The following is a 25,587-nucleotide window of genomic DNA, read 5'->3' as shown; positions in this document are numbered from 1 at the left end:
GCTAGCAAGAATAAATAAATCTCATCATTCTCCAAATGTATAGCCTCAGGTAGGCCTTGTGCATTCAAACTAGTGTTCATACATTGACAGCTTGTGTGAAAGTGCAGTGATGTATCTGTTATCCCGAAGATACCTGCAATCAGTCGGCAGCTGGGCTGAAAAGGTCAGCAATGACGAATTAAAGACTAAGCTGTCGCTTGGCCAATAATTAAGATCAAACAGGTGACTGAGCTACACTAGATATGGGGAGTAATTATGTCAGACCAAAAATAAACTAATATTTAACCCGTGTAAACAAATAACTACTTTTAATCAAAGATGAAAAGGAACATGACCTCAATCATAGAACGGTTCATTTGGTGATTCGACAGTCTTTGTAAGGCAAGAAGATTAATGGAAAAGAACTGCAGCAACCTCTAAAAGGTAGCCCACAAAATATGCATATTGTACATTCAAGGCCTGATCTACTGAAGGTGTGCGTGTATTAAAACCTGTGCAAACTTGATAGCGCACGCAAAGCTGATATAAACTTGTGGGCAGAGGATTTTTGGTTTGTTTGTTTATTTAGAACACGAACACAGTTACCATATGATACATGACATTTTTCACATATTTTCATTTCTCCTGACAACATGTCCAAAAAGAAGTAGGAAGAAGCAAAGCTTATTTCCACCCGAGCCCTCTTCACATCATATGAATCACCAACAGATATGTTGACATCCTCTTTCGTAGCACCATTTATGTCAATTAATTCTAAATCCAACAGTTCTCTCGAATAAATAGTTAGGTCAGTTATGATTCACCTAATAAAGTGAATATTCTCTCATTCTCAATAAAATTCAAGATGTCGAGTAGAATTATTCTTCTCTGTACTTTGTAAACACTTTTATTTTGAACTAGTGTGGATCGATACTGAAATATCGATACTGCAAATACCAGATATTTATGCAGTAATATGAATTCTATCGATATTTTTGATACTTAAGTTATTTGCGATAATGTATATCAACAAATCAATCAGAGTTTATTTGTATAGCCCTAAATCACGAGTGTCTCAAAGCTGCACAAGCCTCAGATTTCACATTAATATATCATCAACAGGAACACAGTGTAAAAAAGTACGGTAACTAAACTTGCGAACGAGGGAATATGTCAATGTTGGATGCTTTTGTTGAGTGTTATTTACATGTTCCTTATTTTTACTTTAACATGTTCATGTAAATGAATTAGGTTTTATGCTAATGGTCGTTCTTAATAATACATTTATTTTAATGCGTTTTATTATTTTACTAATTTCTTTTTCATATAGTTTGAAACTCCATTTTTGTGCACTTTGTATGCTTTTGTCTTGTTTTTTTATGTTGTAATAGCTTCACTATATTATTAGTCACGCCACTCCCTCAACGTACTTCTGAGTATGAAATAAATAAATAACTCTGTCTTCTTTTCTTAATGCTATGAGACGTGTTATTATTTGAAATACACAACTTGTTTAATCATTGCAAACATAATCGGTATGCTTGCACAAAGTATCAGGATCGGGTTGGTATTGCCAATAACCGCCTAAATATTACTCGCTTTTAAATTTTGCACGAAATATCCTGCTGAAAACGTCTCGTTATGATGACGTCAGCGTGTGACGTCACGGATTGTAGAGGACATTTTGGGACAGCATGGTGGCCAGCTATTAAGTCGTCTGTTTTCATCGCAAAATTCCACAGTATTGGACATCTGTGTTGGTGAATCTTTTGCAATTTGTTCAATGAACAATGGCGACAGCAAAGAAGAAAGCTGTAGGTGGGAGGCGGTGTATTGCAGCCGACTGCAGCAACACAAGCACAGCCGGTGTTTTATTGTTTACATTCCCGAAAGATGACAGTCAAGCTTTACCATTGGCCTGTGGAGAACTGGGACAACAGAGACTCTTACCAGGAGGACTTTGAGTTGGATACGCAGACACGGTACCGTGAGTACGCTTCCAAACATTTGATCGCTTGCCCGTACGTGCGTGCCGCTATGTGCATGTCACGTACGTAACTTTGGGGACTTTGGGGAAATATATGTGCTGTATGAACTTTGGGAAGGTGAACGGTACTTTGGGCTGTGGGATTGAGTGTGTTGTGCAGGTGTTTGAGTTGTATTGGCGGGTTATATGGATGGGAGGGGGGAGGTGTTTGTTATGCGGGATTCATTTGTGGCATATTAAATATAAGCCTGGTTGTGTTGTGGCTAATAGAGTATATATATGTCTTGTGTTTATTTACTGTTTTAGTCATTCCCAGCTGAATATCAGGTCCCACCCGCCTCTCACAGCATCTTCCCTATCTGAATCGCTCCCACTGCCCTCTAGTCCTTCACTCTCACTTTCCTCATCCACAAATCGTTCATCCTCGCTCAAATTAATGGGGAAATTGTCGCTTTCTCGGTCCGAATCGCTCTCGCTGCTGGTGGCCATGATTGTAAACAATGTGCAGATGTGAGGAGCTCCACAACCTGTGACGTCACGCAACTCGTCTGCTACTTCCGGTACAGGCAAGGCTTTTTTATCAGCGACCAAAAGTTGCGAACTTTATCGTCGATGTTTTCTACTAAATCCTTTCAGCAAAAATATGGCAATATCGCGAAATGATCAAGTATGACACATAGAATGGACCTGCTATCCCCGTTTAAATAAGAAAATCGCATTTCAGTAGGCCTTTAATAATGACTAATTAAGAGCCAATAGGTTACTAATTTGCATATTAATATGCAACTAATTAATGGTAAATATGTATTTCCCATACTAAAGTGTTACCCATAACTGAAAATAAAAACAATTCTGGGGTCCTTAACAGCGCTTACAGTTGAGACATTTTTCAAGCTGGCTCATGTCATTTGAAGGTTGACAGGTATGCAGAAAGTGGTTATGATATTTTGTTACTGCTTTGAATGTGAGCTTCACTCACAAGGTGGAGTAAGTGTCATCGAAAAGCTACTTGCTTGCTGAACAGACCTTGTAAGATCAGTTGTGGCCCTGCATCATTCGCTGAATTGTTTTTGGATGTCTTTCATGATGGAATGAGTGTTGCAAAAAGGCCAGTCTTCTGAGATATGCTAAAGTTCTGTGTGCAAGAAGCTCGTTTGTTCATTTTCTCAAAAGGTTTGGTCGAATGTTTTAATGGCATGATACACTATATTGCCAAAAGTATTTGGCCACCCTTCCGAATGATGATAATCAGGTGTCCTAATCACTTGGCCCGGTGTATAAAATCAAGCACTTATGCATGGAGACTGTTTCTACAAACATTTGTGAAAGAATGGGCCGCTCAGTGATTTCCAGCGTGGAACTGTCATAGGATGCTACCTGTGCAACAAATCCAGTCGTGAAATTTCCTCGCTCCTAAATATTCCAAAGTCAACTTTATTATAAGAAAAGTGAAGAGTTTGAGAACAACAGAAAGTCAGCCACCAAGTGGTAGGCCACGTAAACTGACAGAGATGGGTCAGCAGATGCTGAAGCGCATAGTGCAAATACTTTCTGCACAGTCAGTTGCTACAGAGCTCCAAACTTCATGTGACCTTCCAATTAGCCCACGTACAGTACGCAGAGAGCTTCATGGAATGGGTTTCCATGGCCGATCAGCTGCATCTAAGCCATACATCACCAAGTCCAATGCAAAGCGTCTGATGCAGAGGTGTAAAGCACGTCGCCACTGACCTCTAGAGCAATGGAGTGATGAATCACGCTTTTCCATCTGGCAATCTGATGGACTTGGAGGTTGCCAGGAGAACGCTACATTTCGGACTGCAGCAGTCAGTGAGACTGTCACTGAAGTCACTGCTCCTTCTCAATGTTGTGTTTCAATTTCTATGCTAGTGTTGGCCATATTGTGTGAGGAGGAAGAGCACAGCGTTAACATTAATTATGTTGTGAGAAGCCTGACTTTTGCAACTGTGGACAGGGATGGTCGTGCACACACACAGACACAAACACATTCATGCAAACACACACACACACACACACACACACATACACAGGACGGTTAATAAGGGCGTATTGTCCCTGATTATACCGAGTACCGTTGCATCCATACTGTTTGTTACTGCAGTATCCTCAGACATTTACGTCATGTTCGATGGAGATAATGAAGTTAAAGTTAAAGTACCAATGATTGTCACACGCACACTTGGTGTGGTGAAATTCGTCCTCTGCATTTTGTCATAACGTGGTCTATGGGATGTTTGTTTTCCCGGGATGCAAGTAAAGTTGGACTGGACATGGCTTGGAGGTGAGTACATATTTATTCAAACACTAACAAAAGGAACAAACGAAAAGCGCGCACAAGGGCGGAAGTACAAACTTGGCTAATGAAAACAAAAGACTAGCACAAAGGCAATTAACTATGAACATGAAACAAAAACACTTACTGTGGCATGGCATGAAGCATGAACTATAGTAAACAGGAATCTCATGGGTAGCAGAGGTAACAGAGGTAACAGAGTTAATGTCGCCAGGCTGACTTCCTGGCAACAATGGGCTTAAATAATACAGACATGATTGACAACAGGTGCGCGAGTGCAAAACGTGAAATAGGTGAAACTAATGGTCGCTATGGTGACAAAACAAACAAGAGTGCACAAAGAGTCCAAAAACAAAACCAAACATAACTAAAACAAAACATGATCACACAGACATGACACATTTGACCTATCCCCTTGTTCACCCCCTGGGAGGTGAGGAGAGCAGTGAGCAACAGCGGTGGCCACGCCCGGGAATCATTTTGGTGATTTAACCCCCAATTCCAACCCTTGATGCTGAGTGCCAAGCAGGGAGGTAATGGGTCCCATTTTTAAAGTATTTGGTATGACTCGGCCGGGGTTTGAACTCACGACCTACCGATCTCAGGGCGTACACTCTAACCACAAGGCCACTGAGCAGGTTATATATACTAACAGCTGTGAAATTGAAATTAATCATGAACATCGATCACGATTATCTAATTACCCAGCCCTAACCCTTAGTGCCATTGTCTCATGTTAGCAAGTTGCAAGATGGGGCATCCATTGATTGATCTTAATCCTATAAGAAAACTCGACAATGTTCCTGACAGCAATCTTTTTTTTTTTAGTTGTACTCAGTCTTTTGACTAAAACACTGTATATTTAAGTTTCAGGCATGCTTTAGTCTGCAGGAAATGTAGTTGAACAAAATATAAAAGAAACACCATATTTATTCAGAGTAAATGGGTTATACTTGTATAGCGCTTTTCTACCTTCAAGGTACTCAAAGCGCTTTTGACACTATTTCCACATTCACCCATTCACACACTGATGGCAGGAGTTGCCATGCAAGGCACTAACCACGACCCATCAGGAGCAAGGGTGAAGTGTCTCGCTCAAGGACACAACGGACGTGACGTGGTTGGTAGAAGGTGGGGATCGAACCAGGAACCCTCAGGTTGCTGGCACGGCCACTCTCCCAAAGCGCCACGCCGTCCCCAAGCAAAGCATCTCAATAATTAAATTCATAACAAAAAGTAGACATGCTCTCAATGAATATATTATTAGTCAATCATTTTACACTAACCTTAGCGTTACATTATTCTACCTGCTGTTATAAAACATTAAAATGTGTTTTTAGATCTTGAACAATAATGTTGTATGTATGACACTGTATAATTACAGTACTGTATAATGTAATAAATCAACACTGCATAATATACTTGTCACCTCATTATGCAACTCTGCTCATTCTTAGCAACAATGCAGGGCAGCAGTGAACAATTGAATAGCTTAGTTTAGAAAACAATGTGTTTATGTACAATTAGATTTGGGTATGACGTTTGCAATGAAGAAATGCGCTAATGTGTCTTGTTTCTTTGATAGCATTGACGCTTGCCAGTGATTGGCGTCATAGCTGCTTCGCCTGAAAGTGAGCAGTATCACCGTGAGTTTATCAAAGCGCAGTAATCATTCACTGTTTTAAGAGAATACAAATGTAATAGGATAACACCAACCATCCAGCATTTTGCAGCAGTTTATCATTAATACCAGTAATCCCTATTCAGTAATCTGGATCACTTGCCTACAGATGCTGCTTTAAATTAGTTCTGTTTTCAGTGCTCTCAGAGTTTAAATAGTTCGTTGTTCTTAAGGGTGCAACTATCGATTATTTAAGTAATCACGTAATTTATCGATTTGTGTGTTTGATTGTTTGAGTACTCGGATAAAACACTCCTTGTAGCCTCAATGCTTATTTTAGGGAAATTAGATTAAATAAACAAAAAAAATGTCTTCATAACCTTCATTCTTTTTTCTCTAATAAATGCACATCAACATTGAAATTTCACTTTTAACTTGTGTGCATTGATATATATATATATATATATATATATATATATATATATATATATATATATATATATATATATATATATATATATATATATACTGTATATACAGTATATTATATGTGTATATGTATGTATATATATATAGATATATATATATATATATATATATATATATATATATATATATATATATATATACAGTATATTATATGTGTATATGTATATATATATATATATATATATATATATATATATATATATATATATATATATATATATTATATGTATGTATGTATGTAAATATATTAGGGGTGTAACGGTACACAAAAATTTCGGTTCGGTACGTACTTCTGTTTAGAGGTCACGGTTCGATTCATTTTCGGTACAGTAAGAAAACAACAAAATATACATTTTTGGATAATTTATTCACCAAATTTGTAAACAATGGCATAACATACATATACACACAGGGTCCATTACCAGGGTTAATGTGGTCAACATATATAAAATAAAAACTAAATAAGATAAGGCTCAGAATGGTTTCTTAACAAAACCTTTCTACATATAAAGTGTTTTTTTGATTGATTGATTGATTGATTGAGACATTAGTAGATTGCACAGTACAGTACATATTCCGTACCATTGACCACTAAATGGTAACACCCCAATAAGTTTTTCAACTTGTTTAAATCGGGGTCCACGTTAATCAACATTAAACTGCCTCAAATGTATGCCCAGATTAAATAAAATGACAAAACTTTTCTTCTACATATAAAAAGTGCAGCATTAAACAGTTTCAAGTCAACTCAGGCTCAGATTAACTTTTCTTCCCCCCTCCAGCCTGGCTAACTTGGCAGTAAGAGGATATATGGGCTAATTGTTCTTCCACCATAGAAGTGGGTCAAAATCTAGTTTCTAATGCAATATGGTCTTAAATCTGCTGCTATAAAAACATTTGTTATTGCTTTAGCCCTGCCTGACTCGCCGAGGAGAGGCTGTTTGAATGCGGTGGTGATGCTTCAAATGGGTTAGCATGTTTGACGTGTTGTCAGAAGCAGCTGCTGAACAATGTCGGCAAACCTCCGTCCTCCATTGTTGTATTGCGTGTTCCCAAAAATATTGACGAGGCAGGAGGGTCTTCCAGCTCTGGCTTTTACATGTTGTCGTAGCCCGGTCGCTGCTAGCATGCTGTGTGTTGTGCCTCGGTGTGCATTGTTTACACAACGTGCGGTACGCTACTTAATATGTCCGTGTAGAAACTTGTTTGGTACACCTCCGAACCGAACCGAAACCTCCGTACCGAAACGGTTCAATACAAATACACGTACCGTTACACCCCTAATATATATATATGTACATATGTATGTATATGTATATATGCATATATGTATATGTAAGTATGTATATATACATATATATATACATACATATATATATATATATATATATATATATATATATATATATATATGTATACATACATAATATATGTATGTATACATATCTATGTACATACATACAGTATAAATATATATGCATATATACGTATATACATACAGTATATATATATATATATATATATATATATATATGTATATATATATATATATATATATATATATATATATATATATATATATATATACATACATAATATATGTATGTATACATATCTATGTATATACATACAGTATAGATATATATGCACATATGCATATACGTATATATCTGCAGTATATATATACCCACATATATATATCAGGGATGTCCGATAATGGCTTTTTGCCGATATTCCAATATTGTCCAACTCTTTAATTACCGATACCGATATCAACCGATGTATACAGTCGTGGAATTAACACATTATTATGCCTAATTTGGACAACCAGGTATGGTGAAGATAAAGTACTTTTAAAAAAATAAATACATTAAAAACATTTTCTTGAATAAAAAAGAAAGTAAAACAATATTAAAACAGTTACATAGAAACTAGTAATTAATGAAAATTAGTAAAATTAACTGTTAAAGGTTAGTACTATTAGTGGACCAGCAGCACGTACAATCATGTGTGCTTACGGACTGTATCCCTTGCAGACTGTATTGATATATATTGATATATAATTTAGGAACCAGAATATTAATAACAGAAAGAAACAACCCTTTTGTGTGAATGTGTGTAAATGGGGGAGGAAGGTTTTTTGGGTTGGTGCACTAATTGTAAGTGTATCTTGTGTTTTTATGTTGATTTAATAAAAATTTAAAAAAAAATTAAAACGATACTGATAATAAAGAAAACGTTACAGATAATTTCCGAAATTACATTTTAACGCATTTATCGGCCGATAATATCATCTCTAATATATATATATATATATATATATATATATATATATATATATATATATATATATATATATATATATATACATTTATTTATATATATATATATATATATATATATATATATATATATATATATAATGTGTTCTTGCTGCCTTCAGAGCGCAGTAGCTTCGGACCAGAACTAGCTTAACTTCGCCAGCTTAGCAACTAGCTAGTTGAAAGTAAGGCGGTGAAACATAAAGGGGTTGTTTTGTAAGTTCGATAAGACTTCTAAATGTGTTGAAGAAGGATTTAAGAAAGCTGTAAAACAATTAGAAGCATCCATCCATGTTCTACTGTTTGTCCCTCTCAGAGTCGGGGGGGTGCTGGAGCCTATCCCAGCTGCACTCGGGCACACAGATAGAAAATCTCTGAACGGCAAACTGCAGCAGCAGAAGCAAGTAGCAGTATCGGGGAAACCGGACTCTGTTGTTTCTTTCACCGAGTCGAGTGTTTGCTGCCCTCGGGGCACAATAGCTTTGGACCTTTTGGGCAGAGGGATAGGGCCAAGGAAAATGCAGATGCTTGAGAACCTCTACAATCCATTAAGTCCCCTGTTTGTTTTTGACAAGTAGGCGGAAGTAGTGTGCCGTTTTTGTTTCGGTGGATGATGCCACCGTTTGAGAATAAGCTACTATTTTAAAACAAATTGTGTAATGTCATACTGCAGCGTGGTTGTTTATAGGCGCACAAACTTTGTGCTATCTTCTACACTGCAATTCTTGATGTCTTTGCATTATATGTTTTTGTACCCAAGGCTCCAGCTCATAGTGATACCGTACAGGATAAGCCTTAAAAAATGGTTTGAAACAGTTGCCTTTGTGTGTCATGTCTGTTGATCATGTTTTTGTTTGGCCATGGGCTGTTTGGTTTTTGGACACTTAGTTCCTGCTTTTTCACTCCCTTGTTTTGTCACCATGACGACCGATTAGTTCACCTGTCCTCATCACTCACGCACCTGTTGTCAATCATGTCTTTGTTATTTAAGCTTGCAGTTGCCAGGCAGTCGGCCTGGCGACATTACCTCTGCCATGACCATGCCCAGTTTATTCGATAGTTTATGCTTCATGCCATGCCACGTAAAATTTATTTTTTTCACGTCACAGTAAGTGTAGTTTTGTTTCATGTCCATAGTTTCTGTCTAAGTGTTAGTTTTGTTTCATAGCCAAGTTTGTTCTCCGCCTTGTGCGCTCCTTTTGTTTGTACCCTTGTTATAGTTTATAGTAAATTAAAACATGCCTTTACCTTCAAGCCATGTCAAGTCTAGTTGTTTTGCATCCCGGGAAAGCAATCTGCGCAGTAATTTGCGCCGCCAAAGTCCACGTCCTGACATTGTGTAGTAAAACTATTGAAGTAAATCAGAATGAGAAGGAAAAAAATTCCGTCTAAGACTGAGCCCCTGGAGAGGGGGTCCAGACTGAGGCCAAGGGAAAAAAAACCTTTTAGCTATAGCACACATAAACATGTGTGTAAGAGGGAAACATCAAAAACACAAAGGACATTAAAGATATTAAAAGAGCTAAGCTGATGCAACCAGCCATTTCTACACACAGCCACAAAAACATTTACACTGTGGTGGCCTCTGCGGTGTTCCACGCCATCGTCTGCTGGGGTGGGGGGAGCATGGCCAGAGACAGGAGCAGACCCAACAAAGCAACCAAGAAAGCCGACTCCACCCTCGGCCGCCCACCAACTCTCAGCCAGTGTCGAGTCTGCGTGGGTGAGCGAGGATACGTCCAAGGAGACCGAGGTGTCCGCTACCTGCTCATATCAGCCAAGACACTGTGAAGCTTGTCTGTCCCGGCGCTCAGCACCAGCTCCGCAGCCCTGTCTCTTTCATCCGCATCTCCTCCAGTCTCTCCAAACGGACTCTGGTGTGGCAGAGACCCAGCAGCTGGTCTCCATGGCCAAAAGGCTCTCGGGAGGCAGATCCAGAAGTTCACATAAAAGCACAGCAGAAGTCACGAATGTGCCACCCCTTGTCACACAGTCCCAAAGGGTCCCGAACCAAAAGGCAAAAAAAACCACATCAGGAACACAAAAGGATGACACAAGAGCAAAGAGCTCCTGCCAACAGCAGCCACTATAGTGGCGCCATCTTGGGAAAAAAAATATAAATACCTGCTGATTGAATTCAAGGTTTTCAATCATCTCTTTTGTGTCTTTAATTCATCATTAACAACATTACCTTGGCACCTTCCCGTTTGCATCTGTTTTGTATCCCAATTCCTATTCCACTTTCCCATTTTCATCAACTGTTTTCCTGCTGAAAATCTCCCTCCACTTTTGTACTTAACTTCTTTGGCTTTCCGTGTAGTTAGGATACATCCAGATCTCAAAATATGGCTGGCAGGTTCATGGCGGCGAGGTGTTGGGGAGATCAGAGAGGTGCTGAAAGAAGGGTGTGTGTGTGGGGCCTCGCTCAAAATGATGCATCCTCAGTCACGGTTGTCAGATGAAAGAAAAGACCATAAATCCATGCAGACGAGAGGAAGTTGGCTAACAAGATGGAGCAAAACAGAATGTAGGCTTTAACTATGACTCCCAGTATAGTCGACTATAGCAAATAACAACTAACTGTCTCCAAAGCCTTTTTTCATCAATAGATAAGTCCAATATTTATTGTTGATTTTGTTTTAGCTTTTATTTATATGAATTGTCATTTTGCTGCAAAACTGTTTGTGTTACACAAATGGTAGGATTTATTTCATTCAGGGGTCCCAGACGTCCACTATTTAGTGGAATTCCGCTATTAATTCAGCCAAAGTGATATATTATTTTTGATTTCTATATACAACCGCTAAAATAATGCGTATTGATTGAGCCACCTTGTTTTTATATGGTTTTGGTTGCTTCCGTTGACATTCGGGAACGCTCGAAAATAAAATAATGCGAGACTGTATGGATTAGTGTTGTCCCAATACCAATATTTTGGTACCGGTACCAAAATTATTTTGATACATTTCGGTACTTTTCTAAATAAAGGGGACCACAAAAAATTGCATTATTGGCTGACGGTCCCTGACACAAGGCTGAAGCTTAGAGGTGACAGAGCTTTCGCCGTTGCTGCTCCCAAGCTCTGGAACGACCTACCTCTGAGTGTTAGACAAGCCTCCTCTCCTCCTGTTTTTAAATCTCTCTTAAAAACATACTTTTATTCCATGGCTTTTAACACTGAGTGATATCCATCCTGCAATGGCGCCCCATAATACACCTGCTGTGAACCTGTTTTTATGTTTTTATTTATTCTATTTTATTTATTTATTTTTTATCATGTTCTGTTTGTGTTGTGTTGTGTTTGCTCGGTACTCGTATTATCTTTTAACCTGTCCATTGTACAGCACTTTGGCTACCCCTGTGGTAAATTTTAAATGTGCTTTATAAATAAAGTTGATTTGATTTGATTTGATTTATTTTAACAAAAAAATCTTAGGGTACATTAAACATATGTTTCTTATTGCAAGTTTGTCCTTAAATAAAATAGTGAACATACAAGACAACTTGTCTTTTATTAGTAAGTAAGCAAACAAAGGCTCCTAATTTAGTCTGCTGACATATGCAGTAACATATTGTGTCATTTATCATTCTATTATTTTGTCAAAATTATTAAAGACAAGTGGTAGAAAATGAATTATTAATCTACTTGTTCATTTACTGTTGATATCTGCTTACTTTCTCTTAACATGTTCTATCTACACTTCTGTTAAAATGTAATAATCACTTATTCTTCTGTTGTTTGATACTTTACATTAGTTTTGGATGATACCACAAATTTGGGTATCAATCCAAGTCATTACAGGATCATACATTGGTCATATTCAAAGTGTGTGTCCAGGGACATATTTCCTTAGTTTATAAACATAATATACATTTAAAAAAAGAAGATGTTGTGATGCCAAAAAATATTGACGTAATCATAGTTGTATCGACTACATACGCAACTGTACTTGGTATCATTACAATGGATGTTAGGTGAATGGCGTTTGTTTACATTTTGAAGCCGGTAAGCTACGGTGTGTAGTGAAGCATGTTTAGATATTCCTCGGAGGTGGCGGACCGGTACTTTTCAGAGGCGGTATAGTACCGAATACGATTCATTAGTATCGCAGTACTATACTAATACCGGTATACCGTACAACCCTAGTATGGATGGATGAATTTTGTTTTGAAATAACACATACATGTTTTGTGTGTGCACACCAACGCGGCTTTGCCGTGAGCGTTGGTTTATCTGCGCGAGAGTATGTCCGTGTTTTGGTGAACGAGCGGGGTGGGTGCTTAAAGAGTGGCGTGTTCTGGGGTTAAAATGCGTGCCTGTGTGAGGGGAGGGTGCCAATGTAATGATGAATTCATTTTTTCTAACATTTTCCAGAGCTACTGGCGATCCTTCTGTTTTCACTCACTGATATCTTTAAATTCTACAGTTATATCTTTTTACAGTTGTGGTCAAAAGTTTACATACACATGTAAAGAACATAATGTCATGGCTGTCTTAAGTTTCCAATAATTTTTTACAACTCTTGTTTTTTTGTGATAGAGTGATTGGAGCACATACTTGTTGGTCACAAAAAAACATTCATGAAGTTTGGTTCTTTTATGAATTTATTATGGGTCTACTGAAAATGTGACCAAATCTGCTGGGTGAAAAAGTATACAGACCACAGAGCTTTCCTCCAGAAGGTCTTATCTGTGTCCATGTGATGTCAGATGAAACAAAAATTGAGCTGTTTGGCCACAATACCCAGCAATATGTTTGGAGGAGAAAAGGTGAGGCCTTTAATCCCAGGAACACCATTCCTACCGTCAAGCATGGTGGTGGTAGTATTATGCTCTGGGCCTGTTTTGCTGCCAATGGAACTGGTGCTTTACAGAGAGTAAATATGACAATGAAAAAGGAGGATTACCTCCAAATTCTTCAGGACAACCTCAAATCATCAGCCCGGAGGTTGGGTCTTGGGCGCAGTTGGGTGTTCCAACTGGACAATGACCCCAAACACACGTCAAAAGTGGTAAAGGAATGGCTAAATCAGGCCTGGAATTAAGGTTTTAGAATGGCCTTCCCAAAGTCCTGACTTAAACATGTGGACAATGTTGAAGAAACAAGTCCATGTCAGAAAACCAACAAATTTAGCTGAATTGCACCAATTTTGTCAAGAGGAGTGGTCAAAAATTCAACCAGAAGCTTGTGGATGGCTACCAAAAGCGCCTTATTGCAGTGAAACTTGCCAAGGGACATGTAAACAAATATTAACATTGCTGTATGTATATTTTTGACCCAGCAGATTTGCTCACATTTTCAGTAGACCCATAATAAATTCATAAAAGAACCAAACTTCATTAATGTTTTTTGTGACCAAAAAGTATGTGCTCCAATTACTCTATCACAAAAAAATAAGAGTTGTAGAAATTATTGGAAACTTAAGACAGCCATGACGTTATGTTCTTTACAAGTGTATGTAAACTTTTAACCACGACTGTACCTCACTGGAATCCCTGTTCATTAAATTGTTGCCCTGTTACACCCAAGAAAAATAGTACCACTCTGTCCTCATGGGTCCTATCAATAAACATTAAGGATCGTCTCTCATTAGACCAAACCTCATTGGCCCCTCTGGGCTTAAGAAATAGGCCCTGCCTTCTTATATGATGGAATATGCATAGATGAGATCACTACTGTTTGGTAATGCAGATTGCAGTATTTATTTACCCTTTGGGTAAATGCCACCAGTGCTATGTACACAACCGTCTCGTTCAACTAATTTGAGTAATCAACCTAAAAAAAAAAATGTTCCTCATTTTGCTCCTCGGCTCCTCCCAGTGATACACACACACATTCGCACACCTCATCAATCATATCAAAACTATTGCCGTATGATTCATTGGCAGTGGGGGTGGATCAAGTTTGCGAAGCTGCCACGGAGATGTGAATGTTTCTAAATAATGACTTCGGATCCTACCAGCGTCAATGTCAGGCGCAAGAAATGTAAACTTAATCAGAGAGACGACTCCTTCTATCTCCCAGAGACCTCAAGGGGACACTGACAGCGTTTTCAATGCTCCTTTCTTCGATTTTCTTCATTAGTTTCCAAAGAGGCAAAACAGGAGAGGGTAAACTACTAAAAAACCATAATATAAAGTCATAATATTTATGAGGGGATTTGTCGCTTCTTTGAAAAAACAGTTTTTAGTGGGGTTTGAGGGGGCTCAATAAATGAATATGAAAACAGTAGTATTGTTTTAGCTGGAAACAACATTTTGGAGCCGAAACACAAAATTAAACTGAGCGGTGACAAAGACAACAGTGGTACCTCAGCTTAAAGGGGAACATTATCACCAGACCTATGTAAGCGTCAATATATACTTTGATTTTGCAGAAAAAAGACCATATATTTTTTTTCACCGATTTCCGAACTCTAAATGGGTGAATTTGGGCGAATTAAACGCCTTTCTATTATTCGCTCTCGAAGCGATGACGTCACGATGTGACGTCACATCGGGAAGCAATCCGCCATTTTCTCACTTTCGCACCCTGGACAAGTCGCCACCTCATCGCAGGGCTCTCAATGTGCATGTTGTTGCCAAATGTATTTCATATGCTGTAAACCTAGTTCATAGTTGTTAGTTTCCTTTAATGCCAAACAAACACATACCAATCGTTGGTTAGAAGGCGATCGCCGAATTCGTCCTCGCTTTCTCTCGTGTCGCTGGCTGTCGTGTCGGTTTCGTCGGTTTCGCTTGCATACGGTTCAAACCGATATGGCTCAATAGCTTCAGTTTCTTCTTCAATTTCGTTTTCGCTACCTGCCTCCACACTACAACCATCCGTTTCAATACATGCGTAATCTGTTGAATCGCTTAAGCCGCTGAAATCCGAGTCTGAATCCGAGCTAATTTCGCTATAGCTTGCTGTTCTATCCGCCATGTTTGTTTGTATTGGCTTCACTATGTGACGTCACAGGAAAATGGACGGGTGTTTATAACGATGGTTAAAATCAGGCACTTTGAAGCTTTTTTTAGGGATATTGCGTGATGGGTAAAATTTTGAAAAAAACTTCCAAAAATAAAATAAGCCACTGGGAACTGATATTTAATGGTTTTAACCCTTCTGAAATTGTGATAATGTTCCCCTTTAAGAGTGTTTTAGGATGAGATCTTTTGTATTTAAGTTTTTTAGATGGCAAGCAAAAATCTAAGTTACAAGCATCCCCGCCATCAGTTGGGGTAGCAAATGTCCCAGTGAACCAAAAACATTTGATCGTATTTGCTAGCATTAGCTTATTGCTACAGATAGACATTACATTGTTTTCCAACCGTGAGTAGGAAGAACGTGAGTGTGAAGGACAGTGCTGAGAAGTGGATGATATTCATTCAATTTAAAAAAGAAATCATAAAAAGTTAAATTACCACTGATGGTCACACACACACACACACTAGGTGTGGTGAAATTAACCTCTGCATTTGACCCATCCCCTTGTTGCACCCCCTGGGAGGTGAGGGGAGCAGTGAGCAGCAGCGGTGGCCGCACTCGGGAATCATTTTGGTGATTTAACCACCAATTCCAACCCTAAAAAAACATATTAGCTCATATTTGGCAAAGCAATTTGAGCGTATCACTGCTAGTCTGCACCATAAGGAAGCAGAATGACTCTAATGTTAGCCAAAGATTTTAAAATAATATCTAAACAGCGGAGATTTTACTCATGAAAATATGGAGAAGCTGCTAATGGAGTGTTTGACGGAAAAGCAGCTTGAAGGAGATATCGTAGAAGTCCACTCTCAAGATAAATGCTGTCTATTATTATTATGTTACTTCATAGAGCTGCTGTAGTTGTTGTAGTGGAATTGTATTATTTTTCCTACAATTTATTTATTGTAAATGTTTGTTTTTATTTTTAAAATGCATGTTACATGTTAAAACTGCTGTTTTGGGGGGCAAGTAGGGATTGGAATTGATTATTTTTCCCGGTTCCGATTCCACTTTTGATTCTGCTTAACGATATGGTTCCTTAACAGTTCTCTTATCGATTCTTATTTGGAGGGGGGAAAAAAGGGTGTATTAGCCTCAGTTTTGTGTAGTTCAGAGGTAACATGACCTTACCATGTTTAGAGTGAAGTCACATATGTATCATAGAAAGAAAAACATTTACTTTTTTGAAAATAAATGTAAAAAAAATAAAAATTATCCATCCATTTTCTACCGCTTGTCCCTTTTAGGGTCGCGGGGGGTCGCTAGAGCCTATCTCAGCTGCATTCGGGCGGAAGGCAGGGTACACCCTGGACAAGTCACCATCTCATCACAGGGCCAACACAGATAGACAGACAACATTCACTCTCACATTCACACACTAGGGCCAATTTTAGTGTTGCCAATCAACCTATCCCCAGGTGCATGTCTTTGGAGGTGGGAGGAAGCCGGAGTACCCGGAGGGAACCCACACAGTCACGGGGAGAACATGCAAACTCCACACTGAAATTAACTAAATAAATCATGTGGAAATTACACAAGAATGAAACATTTAGTAACATGAGATATTAACTACAAAGTGACATGCAAAGTGCGATATGGCAAGACTTTTTGGTTATCATGTTGATGATTGTGGCTTACAGTTTCTGAAAACCTTGAATTGAACATTTCAGAAAATGTGGGGTTTCAAAAAGTGTAAGCCAAGATCATCAAAATGATAATACAGGTTTGACATTTCTCACTTTGCATGTAATGATTTAATACCACAGATTAGTTTCACATTTTAATGAGTTAATTGCTGACATGAATGGACCATATTCTATTTTTTTTAGTTTCACCTGTATAATATAATGACAAAGAAGATCTTGTGGGAGGAAAACATGCAACTTTTCTCTGACTACAATTAAACATTCACTCACCAAAAATTAGGAGTGTCTACTGTAGCAAATTGACCACAAACTTAGTCGCTGCTCGGTGACATCCGTCTCGCGGCAGACATGAACTGGAGCGAGTCAGAATCTGTTTCTCGTCTTGCTAATCTAAATGAGAAGTCATTCATTTAAATTTAACAAACAATATCCCGAACATGATATGTGGTGAGTTAGTACCTGTTCCATTCTGTTGTATTTCCCCCAGGGATCAATAAAGTACTTTCTATTCTATTCTATACTATTTTATTCAGATGACGTGTTAGCGTTTATGTTGCCTAGGATGAGATCAGAGCGGTTCAAAAATGTGACTTTCATTTATAATTACTGCGTGCTGTGTGTTCAAATGTTTCAGCATTTTGCTCGCATGGTTTCCTCTTGATAAAATTGAAGCCTTATAATTATTACAAGTAGCACTATTGCAATCTCTTCTTGTAAAACGTTAGCGTTTGTTCCGAACAGGCATGGCAACATGCGTAATAACGTCATCCCCACCCGGAAGCATCGACAAGAGAATCGGTTGATTACAAGGAATTGATACACCGAAGTGTACCAGTTTTCGATTCCCATCCCAAGAGACAAGCATCAATTAAATTGATTTTAATTCATTTCAATGGGCGGTGTTGACTTGTAATAAAAATGTTTTGAGTTAAGAGCTTTGTCATAGAACCGGTTAGACTCATAAGTTGAGGTACTACTGTATGTGCATACATGTTCAGTGTTTCATGTAAGCATGTGCAAATACGTCAGAACCAGTGACGTGCGGTGAGGTTCATGACTGGTGAGGCACTGACTTCATCACAGTCAGATTTACAAACATATGAACCCTAAAGAGTATCTTATTCACCATTTGATTGGCAGCAGTTAACGGGTTAGGTTTAAAAGCTCATACCAGCATTCTTCCCTCCTTGGCACTCAGCATCAAGGGTTGGAATTGGGGGTTAAATCACTAACAATTATTCCCGGGCGCGGCGCCGCTGCTGCCCACTGCTCCCCTCACATCCCAGGGGGTGAGCAAGAGGATGGGTCAAATGCAGAGGACAAATTTCACCACACCTAGTGTGTATGTGACAATCAGTGGTACTTTAACTTAACTTTAACTTTACACATACAAACTGTAGCACACAAAAAAGCACATTTAATTAAAAAAAACGTTATTATGGTCTTACCTTTACTTATAAGTGCGGGAACAGTGGTGTTCGTGTTGGAGGAGTTGTGAATGAATGAAATATGAAATCTGTGCTGCAGTCTGCAGGTGTACCTAATGTTGTGTCCCTGCAGTCGTTCACGGCTCCTCCGGTGCGAGCAATGTTGTTTTTGCACTTTTTGGCTTCTTGTTAAGTGACTTTTTTTGGGTGGATTCGGTCTTGCATGTGGAGGGTTTGGGTGTGGGCTTTGGTTGGTGTGGCGTTCTCGTCGGGGAGTGCAGTCTGGGGCGGAGGTGCATTAACCGGCACCAGGAGGCGGGATTACTGCGAGCCTCACACAGTGCGTCTTCGCAGCAGTTTTATGATTGCTCAGCACAAGAAATACGTTACACACATACAGTTGTTGACAAAATACACTGTACATTATATACCTCAGCTAACTAAACTATGGAAATGTATAATATAATTCATATAGCAATACGGTCTAACTGCACAGCAGGCCAGCAGTTAGCCGAGTCCGCAATCCATGGTGACGCACAATTGAGTGACGTGCCTCAACTGGCTGCTGATCACCGCACCGTCTCTTCTCAGTATTTAAACGGCAAATGTGAAAATTCAGCGATTTTGAATAAAAATAATCTAAAACTGGTGAAGTTAAATGGAAAATAACTTTATAGTATAATCACTAGATACATATAACAATTAAAAAAAGTTTTTTTCTTTTTACATTTTTTTCTTTCCATGATGGCAGGTGAGGCCGCACGTTGCTGGTCAGAACCAAAACAATAATGGCGGATCGCAGCCTCGGTGGAAGGTTTGCGAAATAATACGTTCTAGTGTTGTCCCGATACCAATATTTTGGTACCGGTACCAAAATTATTTCGATACTTTTCTAAATAAAGGGGACCAAAAAAAATTGCATTATTGGCTTTATTTTAACAAAAAATCTTACGGTACATTAAACATATGTTTCTTATTGCAAGTTTGTCCTTAAATAAAATAGTGAACATACTAGACAACTTGTCTTTTATTAGTAAGTAAGCAAACAAAGGCTCCTAATTTAGTCTGCTGACATATGCAGTAACATATTGTGTCATTTTCCATTCAATATTTTTGTCAACATTATTAAAGACAAGTGGTAGAAAATGAATTATTAATCTACTTGTTCAGACCGGTACTTTTCAGAGGCGGTATAGTACCGAATATGATTCATTAGTATCGCGGTACTATACTAATACCGGTATATTGTACAACCCTAATACGTTCTGTTGCGTCGGACCAGTCTTTCTCTCAGGGAATAAAAAACACTGGTCAATCCCAAGTTCTTTCGGATGACATATATGTTGAGTAAGAGTCAAAAATACACTCAACATTCCTAGAATACTACAAGTCTGTCTATGTGGTCCAAAACAGTGTTTGACTTACAGACTTCAGGACAGACTCCTAATTTAGATTTTACAAAAGGCTCTGCTTACCTTGATGTATGTTTTGGCGCCAAGTGAGTCTGTCCAGAAGAGTGTAAGAGACGTTCAATCCTCAACTTGTCATTTCGGACAAAGCCCCCAAATTGTTGCGTCGGACCAGTCTTCCTCTCAGGGAATAAAATACACTGGTCAATCCTAAATTCTTTCAGATGACATATATGTTGGGTAGGAAGGACCACCTAGACAGAATACCAATATTACCAAATTTTACTAAAGCTTTAGGAAACCAGCCCTCACAATGCTATAATAGCAGCAGCAAGAAGCGGTCTGAAAATCAAACGGAAAGAGTCAGTTTATTTAGTATGAAAACAGCCCCCTCGAACCCAGAAAGAAATACAGTCTTATTGTTCAAAACCTGTGGTTCTTAACCTGGGTTCGATCGAACCCTACGGGTCATCGTGTAAATAAAAACTTCTCCCTATCGGCGTATTACTGATACTACAACAGCTGACTGGTTTGCAGGTGTGTAATTTGTTGTGAGTTTATGCACTGTGTTGGTTTTGTTGTTTGAACAAGGTGATGTTCATGCACGGTGCATTTTGTGCACCAGTAAAAAAACATGGTAACACACCATTAATTAGTTGCTTATTAACATGCCGTAACATATTGGCCCTTAACTAGTCATTATTAAGTACTTATTAATAATGATAAATAAATGGGTTGTACTTGTATAGCGCTTTTCTACCTTCAAGGTACTCAAAGCGCTTTGACACTACTTCCACATTTACCCATTCACACACACATTCACACACTGATGGAGGGAGCTGCCATGCAAGGCGCTAACCAGCACCCATCAGGAGCAAGGGTGAAGTGTCTTGCTCAGGACACAACGGACATGACGAGGTTGGTACTAGGCATGGCCTTATTATAACCCTCTAACCCTGGCCCTAACCCTAACCAAATAACTCTAAATTAATTCTTTGTTACTTAGAATACAGTATGTTCTCCTAGTGTCCAAAAAACTCTAAATTAAGTCTTTGTTACTTAGAATATGTTCCCCATACTAAAGTGTTACCAAAAACATATAACTTTGTCTTGAATTTGAAAAAAATAACATTTCATTTTTCACTAAAGAAGGGTTCGGTGAATGCGCATATGAAACTGGTGGGGTTCGGTACCTCCAACAAGGTTAAGAACCACTGTTCTAAACTGATAAGGTAAAAAAGGGAGCACATTATACTCCCAATACACATTCCAGCACCTTCAAGGTAAAACACAGCGTTTACTAGCTGTTTACTAAGATAAAGACCCAAAGTGTTCATATGGGAAAATAATAGCTGATTTAAACATGACTATGGACTAAAAAAGACCACTTAAAAATATCTCATTCTCACAGTTCTATAACGTTTTTCTAGCAAAGTACGCATTAACTACACCATTTTTATGGCCAGGAGAGTTGCATCATTTTTAAACCTTTTAATTTCACGTGTGCCAACGAAGGACATTCAAAGTGTGTTTTTTGCAGGTCAACATCAACGTTCCCTCTAAAGTGCGCGCCTGTGCAATTGCACACCGCTCACGCGTCCTCTGCACACAGCAAATGAATGCCGCGCAGGAAATCAAAAATCCCATCTGAACTTTAAACAAAATAAACACATTACAATTTATTCTGTATGATTTTGCAATGCAACTCTGTGAGTGACAGGTGACAACAAGAGTGGCCCCAATGAATAAAACAATCTTTGTCAACACAGTTCAATTGTCGTCTGTCGAGACACTTTACGGACAGGAATTCCATCAATCCCTTTATTGAGCAAAACTGTTTGTTACCACACCAAAAATATGAGTAAAAAAAACTTTTATTTATAAAAATTGGTAATTTTCTGCCATACAAACCAGGCTTAAACCAACGTTATCATCCGTCGTTTCAACAGAAGCCGCTCGCTCTGTCTCACCTGCACCAACACACGCACTCATGGCACGTAGCCAGTGCTGCGTTTATGGCCACACAAAAAGTCGGACAACCCCAACGCCACACAATGTGTAAATGCCAGGTTGTAACATTCTTGACTCCACAGTCAGATGTGTGCTTATTTTACTGCCATTTATTAAGAATGTTAATCTAAGGATATTATTCATGAAATATTGTCACTAGATTTCATAAATGCTAATAAAAAATGTATTTTACAAAAATAAAGTTACAGGAACTAAATGTAATCTCTGAAAGGGGTAACATTTCTTTTAAAGGCAGGACCCGCAGCCAGACATACAATACTAGCACATAGGTCATGAAAAACATGTTTTTTTGTTATTGTCATTGTAAGAGGGCAAAATCACTTATATCAGAAAATTATTTTAATAAAACATTTAAATTGTTATGATGTCAGGTTTGGGACAGGTGTGACGCTGGTGTGGCCACAGTGTGCACGTCTGATGTTGCTCACATGTGCTCCACTCAATGCTCAGGGAGTTTGTGCGTTTGCTCACAAACATGAAAAATTAGAGGGAACATTGGTCAACATATTGCAGCATTTTCAGCTGTTTTAGCAAGAACATTTTGACAGTGTCTTCTTCTGAAAAAAGACACACAAAAGGAAGAAACCGTCCAGTTTATACTCGGTCACTGTCTTGTTAACAACACGCCTGCTTATTCTCATCTATTCTGCCCTCCCACACACACAGACACACACACACACGCATGGCATAATCCCATCCTAAAATTGTCCATCCATCACCAAAAAAAGCACAGCCATGGTTCAGTGTCAGATCTACCGGCCTAATCTCACCCTGTCCTCAAGCCGCGGTCATGCCAAGGGGAAGAGGCAATGATCGGTCCTGATCAATAATACATGGACTGCATTAAGGCTTATGAATAAGTCATGCACGCAGAGAACCCAGGTGACAGGGATGGCACACCCATTTGCACGCACACACAGCCGCACAGCCAAATGATCTTTTGGTATAGGGCATAGAAGATGAATGAACGCGGAGAGAAATAGAGCAAAGCAAGGGGCTTTAACTTTGCACCAGAAAATGTATCAAGCTCCTCCTGACATTTTGTTGCATGTCATGGCTCCTCTCTGTCCTTTTTCTGTCATCACGCCATTTTTCTCAAGGCCCTTTTTTTCTTGTGGGTGGAATGAATAAGTTATTGCATATGTGTGTGCTCAGTCTTATAAAGACAGGCCTGATATAACAACTCAATTTTCTTCTTTAGCAGAGGCCATGCTTTTGTAGCACTATATGTACAGTCGTGGTCAAAAGTTTACATACACTTGTAAAGAACATAATGTCATGGCTGTCTTGAGTTTAAAAAAATGTCTACAACTCCTATTTTTTTGTGATAGAGTGATTGGAGCACATACTTGTTGGTCACAAAAAACATGCATGAAGTTTGGTTCTTTTATAAATTTATTATGGGTCTACTGAAAATGTGACCAAATCTGCTGGGTCAAAATTATACATACAGCAATGCTAATATTTGGGTACATGCCTTGACAAGTTTCACTGCAATAAGGTGCTTTTGGTAGCGATCCATAAGCTTCTGGTTGAATTTTTGACCACTCCTCTTGAAAAAATTGGTGCAGCTCAGCTAAATGTGTTGGTTTTCTGCATTTTCAGCATTACCCACACGGACTTTGAGAAGGCCATTCTAAAACCTTAATTCTAGCCTGATTTAGCCATTCCTTTACCACTTTTGACGTGTGTTTGGGGTCATTGTCCTGTTGGAACACCCAACTGCGCCCAAGACCCAACCTCCGGGCTGATGATTTTAGGTTGTCCTGAAGAATTTGGAGCTAATCCTCCTTTTTCATTGTCATATTTACTCTCTGTAAAGCACCAGTTCCATTGGCAGCAAAACAGGCCCAGAGCATAATACTACCACCACCATGCTTGACGGTAGGAATTGGTGTTCCTGGGTTTAAAGGCCTCACCTTTTCTCCTCCAAACATATTGCTGGGTATTATGGCCAAACAGCTCAATTTTTGTTTCATCTGACCACAGAACCTTCCTCCAGAAGGTCTTATCTTTGTCTATGTGATGTCAGATGAAATATCATTATGTTCTTTACAAGTGTATGTAAACTTTTGTATATTTACATGTAAAGCCTCTGGTTCCCTGCTTATTAAATTACCTCAAACAAATAAAAAATGTACCTCAAATGCCATCAGGGGACTGTGATGCACACTTTCTTGTGGTGCCGACAACAAGCAGTGAGCAGCCTGTGTGGTGCTGGAGCCAATTTGAACACTGAGTAAAATTAGTGTGGTCGATGAAAGTATGCATGGTACCGTTGCCAAGAATTTTGAATGGGTACAAAATGAATTATTAATCCATTGAATGTACAGTAAAGAGATCTGGGAGAAACAGTGCAGCAACTCTGGTAGCATGTGGGAGTATACACAATGTCAGGATTTCTTTTAAATGGTTTGTTGGGTTACTATATGTTGCGTATAATTTGAGAGATTGACCGCAAAGCATTTTGAAGAAATATATTCAGGTCAGAGTTATGAGATACCCTGAGCAGAGGCTCTTTGAGGAGGTTCAGCATTTGAAAGGAAGCAGCTCTTTGTTTCTACTAACACAACTATCCAGGGAGCAGTGCTCAAAATGATTGTTGGCTTATATTAGAATTCTTTTTTTTTTTCTGCTTTCCTCAAAGCTCACGCTGCTCACAGCACGGGTTGAAAAAAAGCGATGCTGTGGAGGTGGAACAATGTAGCGCGGCTTCATGATGACAGAGGCTGTGAGTGATGGAAACGTGTCCTTGGTTGAGAGATAGGGGACAAGAACAAGGCCGGATAGCAATCATATGGCAGCACATAATACAAAACCACCAGGTTGGTGTAGATATTAATCAATTTGTTGCTTGAAAGGAAATCATTCCTCAAAAACGTATTAATTTTTTGCACGGTGGCTTACAAAATTAAAGACATGGCCATGCACAAAATGTTGGCAAATATAGCATTCATCTCTGCCAGTTTGAAACATTTGCATCTACACACAATACACCAATCCAAAGTTTGTAAGCGGTGGGCCTCATCTTAAGCGCATCCAAAGTTGAGTACTGTTCTTCAGGCTAGCTTAGCACACAGATAACAGGTTGTCGATAAATACTCCAGTTGAGGTCATTTTAAGAGTGTTGAGTCCAAGCACTGTAAAATTGGGCATACAGAAATAAAGTATGTTAAAATAACTTACATGAGATACAAAATACCTGCTATGTGACATTCCTACGTTAAAGAAATTATTACAATGAATGTGCTAGCTCGATGCTAACTTACATTGGATTCGCCATAAATGATCGCTTACGGTATAGGAACAGATGACTACGTTCTGGCACGGGATAGCAGGTTGTGCAGGCTTATGCGGGCGGGTCTGATCATCAGATTCAGGTGTGCTGATTGC

The 25,587-nt window shown here is 38.8% G+C and overlaps 1 protein-coding gene across 3 annotated transcripts in view; it reads left to right on the top strand.

Annotated features, from left to right (window-relative positions):
* The window catches only part of trim44 (tripartite motif containing 44), a 163,276-nt gene that overhangs the window by 125,320 nt on the left and 12,369 nt on the right, over positions 1–25,587 (top strand). Inside the window, exon 6 of one of the 3 annotated variants that reach the window (XM_061969974.1) lies at positions 16,929–17,161. The exons of the other annotated variants lie outside the window; for them this stretch is intronic. Within the exon in view, the coding sequence (XP_061825958.1) occupies positions 16,929–16,947 (19 nt within the window). The 3' untranslated portion in view covers positions 16,948–17,161. Of the gene's footprint in view, positions 1–16,928; positions 17,162–25,587 lie in introns of those variants that run through there. 3 annotated transcript variants of the gene reach the window in all.

The sequence above is a fragment of the Nerophis lumbriciformis genome, linkage group LG10 (assembly GCF_033978685.3).
Source record: "Nerophis lumbriciformis linkage group LG10, RoL_Nlum_v2.1, whole genome shotgun sequence".
NCBI classification, from domain to species: Eukaryota; Metazoa; Chordata; class Actinopteri; order Syngnathiformes; family Syngnathidae; genus Nerophis; species Nerophis lumbriciformis.
This window is presented reverse-complemented; position numbering and strand designations above follow the sequence as displayed.